Raw genomic sequence first — 9,688 nt, 5'->3', positions numbered from 1 at the left:
TGTTCTGTGGTAAGACCCGCCCATTGGGAGGAGCCTTCCTGAAGTAGAAAGAGTTGTTTGTTTCAACAGAAACTCCCCCCTTGTATCTACCGAGCCTATTCAGAATCTTAATGGGCTATTAGAAACCTCTTTGTCTTTGTGAGACCCTGGCTCAACCACCCTGAGTACCTGATTAGCATCTGAATGTCCTGGTCCTGGTCCTCTACCTTTCCAGGGGTTCAGTAAACCATTATAGATACCAGGAAGATTAAACCTTAGCCCTCCATTTCTGTTTAAAGAAGGTCTTTCTTTTTTAACAAAAATAGCTTCCTTGACTCCTCTTTCAGAATTTCTGTAATGGGATAAGGCACGAGAAGAGTGCACCCTACTCACCTCATCAGAATGGGACTGCCGAAAGAGGGTGGAGAACCTTATTTGAGATGTCACGATGCATGCTATTGGAGAGTAACCTCCCAAAGCAATTATGGACATATGCTGTACAAACAGCAGCCCAAATCCGCAACAGGTGCTACAGTAAGCGGCTAGAGCAGACACCTTACCGTGTTTTTACAGGAAAAACACCTAACCTATCCAACATGCAGATATTTGGCTCTGAATGCTATGTTTACAAGCAGGATAAGAAAAAGCTAGACTCTAGATGCAACAAGGGGATCCTTGTAGGCTATGACAAATATAGTCCAGCATATAATGTGTATTATCCTGAGACAGGAAAAGTCCTAAAACATAGGCTGGTAAAATGTATCACCAAAGGTGGCACAGATAACCAGACCCAGACAGATTGTGACATGGGGGAAGACATTGAGAGTTATGTAAATACACCTCAGAAGAGAGTCAACCAGGGTCAGAGACAGAGACAGCCTGAAGAGAGTAAAGGGTCCATTGTTGAAGAGGCTGCTGAGACAGGTCCGACCCAGACAGATAGTACTCAGAAAGAAGAGGGAGAAAGGAGATACCCTACAAGACAGAGAAAGGCTCCAGAATACTTTAAGGAGTACCAGTGTAAAGTTGAGTGTAACAATGACGAAAGTGAGAATGTAGATTATTTCTACAGAGTAGCTTATGATGTTCCTAAAACACTTAGAGAGGCAATGGACTCTAAAAAGTCAAAAATGTGGGCTGATGCGATGAAAGAGGAGATGAACTCTTTGACAGAGAATGAAACTTTCACTCTGACCCCACTGCCAAGAGGCAAGCAAGCAGTGGGAGGTCGCTGGGTATATGCAGTGAAAGAGAGCCCAGATGGATCTGAGACTTGTAAAGCCAGATATGTTGCAAAGGGCTATGGTCAAGTGGAAGGAATTGACTATACAGAGACTTTTTCACCAACAGCCAACATGACCTCTGTACGAGCATTAATGCAGGTGGCTGTACAGGAGGATCTTATTTTACACCAAATGGATGTGAAGACTGCTTACCTCCATGCTCCAATGGACTGTGAGGTATATATGGAACAGCCGGAAGGTTTTGAAATCAAATCAAAGACAGGGGAACACTTAGTGTGTAAACTCAACAAGTCATTGTATGGTTTAAAACAGTCCGGGCGTAACTGGAATATGTTACTACATGATCACCTTACAGAGAACGGTTTTGTACAAAATGATGCTGATCATTGTGTCTACAGCAGAAAATCTGAGAATGAGAAAGTGATTTTGTTAGTATGGGTGGATGATTTAATCATAGCAGCGAGTAACAACACCTTACTCAGTGATGTGAAGGAAATGTTGAAGAGAAGATTTAAGATGAAGGATATGGGTCCACTTAAATACTTCCTGGGTATAGATTTCAGACAGAGTGATGGAGAAATCAAAATGACCCAAAAGAGACACATAGAGAAGATATTAGCGAAATTTGGAATGTCCGAATGCAAACCGAGATCCACCCCATGTGAGCAAAAGTTAAACTTTGACAGTGAGGGTGAAGTTATTGATTCAACAGGATACAGAGAGATAGTAGGTAGCTTGATATACATTATGACATGTACAAGACCTGACCTGAGCTGGGCTGTTAGTAAACTATCTCAATACCTAGCAGAACCAAAGCAACAGCATTGGGCTACAGCGAAACACATACTGAGGTACTTAAAGGGTACTATGGATCAAGAACTACACTACCAGAAATGTGAGGAAAGCCCATTACAGCTGGAGGGATACAGTGATGCTGATTGGGCAGCCGATATGGATGACAGGAGGAGCACAACTGGATACTGTTTCAGCTTAACTGAGAATGGTCCAGTTATATCATGGAAGAACAGAGAAGCAAACATATAGACATAAAGTACCATTTTGTACGGTCTGCACACGCAGAAGGTAAAATATGTATAGAATATTGCCCTACTGCAAACATGGTAGCTGATGTCCTTACCAAGCCTTTGACAAAAGCTAAGTTTGAAAGTTTTAAGGGATATTTGTTTGGGAAGTAATGTTGAACATTGCTAATATACCAAATGTTTTATTTTAAAGTTGTTTTGAAATGTTTAGAACTTTGCCAGTATGCCAAGTGTTTTATTTTGGGGTTATATATTTTTGTTTACTATATGAGAACTATACACATGTCTTTGAGTGGGAGTGTTGAGCATACTTGCAGATGGAGCAAAGCCATGTGTTACCTGCGTGATCAGTGAATGTGTTGTTGTGTTGTAATGAGCATGCGCAATAAATGGTCAGTAGTGTTGCTTTTTCCCTCAGACCAAAGAGACGACGGTTGTCTGTATTTTTTCCCCCGAACCACATTGGTGACTACAAAACGATAGACTGCTGCAGAATGTCTAACGTAACACAGACGCACTGCAGACATATACAGGTGTTGTGAGTACTTTCTACACACACACTACTCACATTACAGTACAGTACACAACAGATGAAAGCAAATTGGGTTTGTATCGGAATCAAAGGTCTGTAATTGTGTAATCTTCTGTAAAGGCCTGAAAGTTTGACTAGCGGCCGATCCATGCACACATTGGACATGAGTTTGATCTGATGATAATCTCAAAACTCTGTCCCTCCTGAGACCTCCAAATGAGAATCTATTTCTGTCTCACAGCAAATGGCACCAGAAGTTTAATCGTGATGTATTTGGGTTTGCGCAAGGTCTCCGCACTGTATTCAATCAGGAGCACGGTGATATTAGAAAACCCATGTCACGGGGGAGTTTGGAAATAACTGTTGGGTTAGAATCCTGACAATAAATGACGTGGGAGAGAGGATAAGTCACAAACAAATCCTTCAAGTTAGTCAGCAAATACTTTGTCTCTGAGCTCTTTCTCATTGTTTGTGTCACAGATTTTCATTACTTGTACTTGTATTTTTAACCTTACCAATACTGCAATGTACAATTAAGAAGAATGTTCACTATTAAGTCTTAGAAACAAGTCTGTGTAATGGACACTGGAGAAACTCGACTTCACACTGTTCTGAGAGGAAAAAGCCCCGCCCGTACTATTAAGTTTAATAGCAATACTTCCAATTATAACACATTTTGAAACCTTTTAAGTTTGATATGCAATTTATTAAGACTTCTTCACCAAAGTCAATCAAACTTTTTTTAATGGGATTGATAAAAAATAGGTGATACAACTTATTTGTTTCAGGGAGAACATGAGATCAGAGTATTAGTAGTGTTGGCTTCGAAAAAGGGGTCGTCTGTATCATTGCGAGATAAGGCAAAGTATAAGGTCAGTCAGTTGAAGCCAAAAGAAGAATTTTGTGGCACAATTAATTGAAAATTTACATCTGTACTAAAAGCTCTCATTTTCTCTACCTTTATCATAATCTGTATTTATAGTTCACTCACAGAAAGAGTCATTATTTCCCCAAATTGAGGTCTTTACAAGCACCATTACTTTGAGTCATGAGCACTAGTATCTATTCAAATCACATAAATGATATTTTGGAAACTTTCTGTATCAAATGACTTTCCATTAAATGTCCTCTTCAGCATTTTTGGCATGAAAAATGTTTCGCCATGTGCATCTCTCATTGTTTGTGTGAGAAAATATGCAAAATTGAAGGCGAAAGATAAATGATGTATTAATATTAATAACATGGCAATTTTCACCGACAGAAGTCAACGTTTTAGAACAATTCTTCACGATCTATAACAACCACAAAAACAAACCGATGTGGTCCCACCCACAGCATCTCCACGGCTCAACTGTCAATTAAAAACTTTGCTTTGTTGTTCCGGACAAAACCGTCTAATTGCAATGAGCGTTCAGACGGATCCACTCCACATCAAGTATCCATTTTCATTTTGGGCGGCAGGTTTGTGGAGCCAGATGCTTCTTTCAGGCGTCATGAGCAGTCACTGGAGAACGTAAACGTGTCTGATGGTCATGCCTGAGCCTCCTGCAGAAGAATTAAGAAGAAGCGCTCAGTGGGAACAATGTGATTAGATTAACAGTGAATCATGGGCCTTGGTGTTGGGAAGTGTATCCTCTGCATTTGACCCAAACTTCAATGTTGTTTGAGCTTCGGCAAGACTAACTTAAGTAAAGCATGTTTTGGATTTCTTGCACCAGTTAAGTTGCTATGCCAAATGAGAAATGATGTATTATTTTACATACAATCATCATTAATTGCCAATATTCTAGAGTAAGGATGCCAATATAAGTTAATTTGATTGAATTGGTATGGTACTTGCCATTAACAGATCAACACAAAGGTTATTGATAAAGAGAATAAAACTGGGCCTAAAATGGAGCCCTGAGGTACTCCTTTGAAAACACAGATTAATCAATAATAGTGATTATTCAGGTCAATCTTTCTTGTACATCTAAATGAAAAGTTCTTTTTATGACTCTTTTTTGTCACATTAACATTATTTTCATTATTCAGAAAGTTTAATGTCATAAAAGCAGGTCACTGAGGAATAGTAACTTATTAAACTACAATGTAAAGATGTTGTTCTCAGTAATAATTAATACCATATTTTCCGGACTATAAGTTGCACCTTTTTTCATAGTTTTTTACTTATATTTATACTTATATACTTATACTCCGGAGCGACTTCTGTGATATTATTTGTTATTTTCACACTTGCAACCGCATTTCATACTCCAGTGCAACTTATATATGATTTTTTAATTCTCTATTGTGCATTTTTTGGCTGGTGCGACTTATTCTCCAGAAAATACGGTAATCATTCAATTGTGACATCCCTAATCTAGACGTTTTTTGTTTGTTTTTTTAAGTAAAATTATGTTTTTTTTACTTTGACCATGTTGACCCTGAATGTATTTGAAATGGTGTATATACTGTATATAAGCAGTAATAGCTGTATCAGTGGCTTGTTATAATGAACTGGGACTAGAACAATTATAGACTCTGCACCATCTAAAAAAGCTCTACATTCTCATCAAGCTTTTCTAAATCCAGACTGCTTATCCAAAGAGGATGTGAACTTTGCACAGGTTAGAACAAAGATGATTCACTTATATCGTCCAAATTCGTTATCGATTCTTCTCAAGGTGTCCCTGTCAACGTAAAGCATCCATCTTATCAGTTTATTTGCCCCAGTGGAGCCTTGTCCCAAACAAACTGACTGATGTGATTTCCTTGACAATGACGACCTCACGTGCACTTTGTAACAGATGGGAAAGAACCACCGCGGTTATTTGAAGATCGCTCTCGTGTCTCTCGGGGGAATCAGAGGCTGCCACTAATCAAGTCATAACTGCGCTCTACATAATTCAAAACTGCTGTTATAATTTGTCATATCTGAAAGGTTTGGCAATACATCTTTGCTGGAGAGATGTGTTTTATTAATGTGTCGTTAATGAAAAATTGGACCTACTGAAGCTATGCATTGGTTTCCCCGGCTGAGTTTACAAAATGACTCCAGTATCGAGAGCAAAATGAAAGGGTTTTTTGCCGGTTCATCAAACAAAATTTGTCATATTTGGACAGGAAAGGTCATTAACACAGGTTGTCATTTTGTTACAACTTTGAATATGGACTACAAGTCGCAAGTTTGTCATTAATAACAATATTATAGCTTACGTTTAGTTCCTGTCGTGTTCCCATAGGACAAGTAATAGCAAGATTATTTGGTGATCAGTAATTGTGATTATTCGTAATAATCGTAAGAAGCAAAATTAAGCAATTTCTTGTCAATCCAGGCGTTTAAAAGTAAACATAAATGTAATGTTCCTTTTTATCTGGCGGTTTAATGTGTAATACTTTCATAAAGCTAGTCTGATATTAAAAGGTAATATATAAGACAAAGTGAATGTAAGAAAAGGATTTTTTATCTTTTTGTTTCTTAAGGAGAGATTATCACATTTCACCAGCATAAGCCAATTTCTTATAGCCGACCTGCAGACTAAATAATACACATAAAACTTTATTTCCAAACTTTAGTGCAGAGACAGCACTGCATAAAACGTATCTCCACTGCACTTAAAGGTTTGTGGTACAACAGGGATGTGGGCGAGTTTGTAGTAAAATTTAAATTACAACATTTGGGGAAATAGGTCAAAATTGGCCCTGCATATCAGCCCAAAAATAGCTTAATGACCATCGGTTACTCTGGATTATGACCAAACATTAGCGACCATGAAAAAAATACTGGATGTTCTCTATTGTTTAGTCATGGTGTCAATAATTGTGAAGAAAAGACGTTTCTTGTTACAATAATCGTAATACAATACAGTCCTACATGAGACATGCACAAAACCTCAATCCTCATTACCGTTTCCAGTCATGGTGGATTCTGAACTGTCAATCATATCCCAGCCATCACATCAGCCGAGCCCCAACTGTAGCCGGGCACTCATCAAATTTAGCAGAGGGGAGTCAGGGAGAAAGCACCACTGGAGCCACGAGCACTGGCAATTACACTGTAGCTCCGCTGTTGGGAAAGGTACCACAGGCCACGAGGAGGTCAACGAAACCCCAATTACTTGTCATGGATTGTCAGCTAAAGTACCGGTACTTCTTGGGACCCATTTTGATGAGAGCTAAAAGTAGAGCAGTATTGGCATTGCAGGAGCTCAAATCTAGAGTAAAACATGATGTGATGGAGTATCTGTGCCAGTCAGATTGGTTGGCAATATTTTGAGACGCATTTGCCCCATTTTACTTTGAGCTAGTGCCAAGCAGACTGGCCCGAAATTGAATCTCAACAAAAAACACTAATTCAACACTAAAATAGGGACGATTTGATATGATGCTCCAAGAAAAGTGTGTCAAACTGGGTAGCGCGGCAAGTGAATTCCAAATAATCCCTCAACAGAACCAGAAAAAGCAACATGACACACTTTACAAACATGTGTTTTAATATTGGGACAAACTAGAGAATGGAAAACAGTCCCTTAACAATATAAACCATTTCAAGTCCAAACCATGCAACTGTGTTCAACTCGTATTGTATAAAATGGTTGGAATAAAAGTTATAAAAATAAACCATTTACAATACAAAACATATCTACAAAACAGTGGCAGTAATTTGGCTAGCTGCTTAGCAATTATTTCTGATTGTATATTTTCTTTTAAAAGGTGAAAATTCACAGTGATTGAGCAGTTACAAGAGTCCTTAAGAGCGGAAACAGTTGCTACACAGTAGTTTCATGTTTCCAGAGACCAGTCTTAATGCTGGCTGTGTTCTCAGTGTTTATTAAAGGCACTGCTTGGCCATTGTCTTTGAGCGTACCATTCTGAGTGACCAGATTCAGCCCGTACGACTTGGGTTGGCTCTCCAGTTCCGTGCTATTGCTCTGCTTCCCAGTCGTCGAGTCTTTACTGGAGCAAGACACAACCGCCTCCACAGTTTTTACAGAACCGTTGGGCAGAGAGTTGCCCCCTCCCTTGTCGGCGTATCGCGAGCGCCGCGGGAGGCTGGCACTGTCGCTGCTGTCCTGCTGCATGTGCCGCTCCCTGTACGCCATGTACGCCGCTCGCCGGTGGTTGCGGGCGGCCATGTCGTAATAGTGCCTCTTGTTCGGGGCGCTCTGCACGCTGCCCTCGACGCTGGTGGGCACGTCGTAGGCGTACTCCCTCAGCACCGTTAGCCGACTCGCCCTGTGTGCGCGCGCCCGGTTTTTGTGATGCCTGCTTGCGTGTCCGTTTGCGGGCGGAGTCGGGCTGTTGATGTTGTTCATCGGTTGGAATTGCACCTCGACCGGCGACACGTGCATGTTGATTTTAATCTCATTGTCTATCGAGTGTTCGGTGAGGCTGTTGTCCAAAATGGCTGCTCCGTTAGCCGCCGCTGAAGGGGATGCTAGCTTACACTGAGCTGCTTCTGCTTGTAGATTTGTTAGCTTGCTTCCTTGTCCAGAGTTGCGCATACTTTGTGCGGTTTTATTTGTATGGGACGAGTCGGCGCTGCTATGCCCACATTTGACAGATTCTCCATCCGCTTTGCTCGCAGCGCCTCCTGTCGCCGATGCCGTTTCACCCGGTGTGGACAAAAGTGCGTCCACACCGGAATAGGACCGTCTCCCGGAGCAACAAGCCTGCGACCAGTAGCGCCTCATGTCCTGCCTGTTGACGCAGTGATGGGCGATCATAAAGGCCCCTAACGCCAGTGCAGCCACGCCGTACAGACAGGTGAAAGCCAAGTCAAACGGGTGGTCCTGGGAGACGGCGAGCGCACCGAACACCCACAGAGCGCCGTACAAACCCAAAGCCCCAGCAGTGCCCAGTAACTGCACCGCGAAGGTGTACTCGTTCTCCAGGGCGGACATGGGCACGGTGTGAGGGGAGGGGCCAGCGGAGGGCGAGCCGTCGTGGGGTTGCAGTTGGAGGGTGAGGGGCTGCGTGGTGGGACTCCTGTCTGGGTTGGAGTCGGCGTGGACGGTCTCCAGATGCTGCTGCTCCTCCGTCAGCTCCTTGAACTCGTAGCGGCGCTCGGGGTGACGGCGCAGCTGCAGCAGGATGCTCAGGAAGTACATGCAGTCCACGAAGACGATGAACCCGACAGGACCATAAAACGCACCAATGCTCGGCTCCCAGGCCATCCAGCAACTACAAGACAGAAGAAGAATAAGATAAGGAAACTGGAACTAAAATGTGACAAAGAGTTCCATTTCATCCCAACTAAATGCACACTTGGGTTTCATAGAGCCATGGTTACTTTGGTAACTTTTAACTCGTCATATCAAATTTAAATTACAATTCATAAACCCAACTTTTAGGTACACACAGACATAGTAATTTGAATAAAAAAGTCTGATTCAGCAGGAATAACAAATATACTACATCGTGAAAATGCCTGTTAGGCTCTTGTTATTAAAATTTATAAAAGTCTATTTACAGTTACAAACCCAAAGCATTAAACAGACTCAAACATAATAAAATATATAAATCACACACCAAAGACTTCAGACAGATCCAGATTTCTCAATTAGGGAGCAGTGTAATATAATCTAAACAGTTGCTGCTGTGAATGTGAAGAGGCTCTTGCTGCTGCACAGATTAAAAGCCTCTGTATTCATCCCTTTAGGTAAGATTTTACTTCAAAGTTATGATTCATTTACTGAACCAGCCAAGCTAATTATAAAAAATAAATGTTATATAATTTTATCGGTATTAATAATAACATACTGTTTGATCAGTACTTACTAAGGTGCATTTGTCCGGCTCCCGTAGTTCTTGATGTTGGCTGCAGCAGTGATTCCACAGACAATGATTGGAATCCCTCCACCAATGAGGTAAAACCTTCAGAGAAATATAAAACATGTAAATGGAAG

The 9,688-nt window shown here is 41.2% G+C and overlaps 1 protein-coding gene across 1 annotated transcript in view; it reads right to left on the bottom strand.

Moving 5' to 3' along the window:
* Positions 1-7,255: 7,255 nt before the first annotated feature.
* adgra3 (adhesion G protein-coupled receptor A3) overlaps positions 7,256-9,688 on the bottom strand; it is a 30,271-nt gene continuing 27,838 nt past the window's right edge. The window contains exons 18-19 of the mRNA XM_072439575.1: positions 9,561-9,656; positions 7,256-8,963 (exon numbers count right to left, since the gene is read on the bottom strand). Of these exons, the coding sequence (XP_072295676.1) occupies positions 7,550-8,963; positions 9,561-9,656 (1,510 nt within the window). The 3' untranslated portion in view covers positions 7,256-7,549. The remainder of the gene's footprint in view (positions 8,964-9,560; positions 9,657-9,688) is intronic.

This window comes from Eucyclogobius newberryi, unplaced genomic scaffold (assembly GCF_026437365.1).
Source record: "Eucyclogobius newberryi isolate DKJ021-1_F unplaced genomic scaffold, fEucNew1.0.hap1 SCAF_97, whole genome shotgun sequence".
Classification (NCBI taxonomy): Eukaryota; Metazoa; Chordata; class Actinopteri; order Gobiiformes; family Gobiidae; genus Eucyclogobius; species Eucyclogobius newberryi.
Note: the sequence above shows the minus strand (reverse complement) of the source record. Positions and strands in the feature narration are given on the sequence as shown.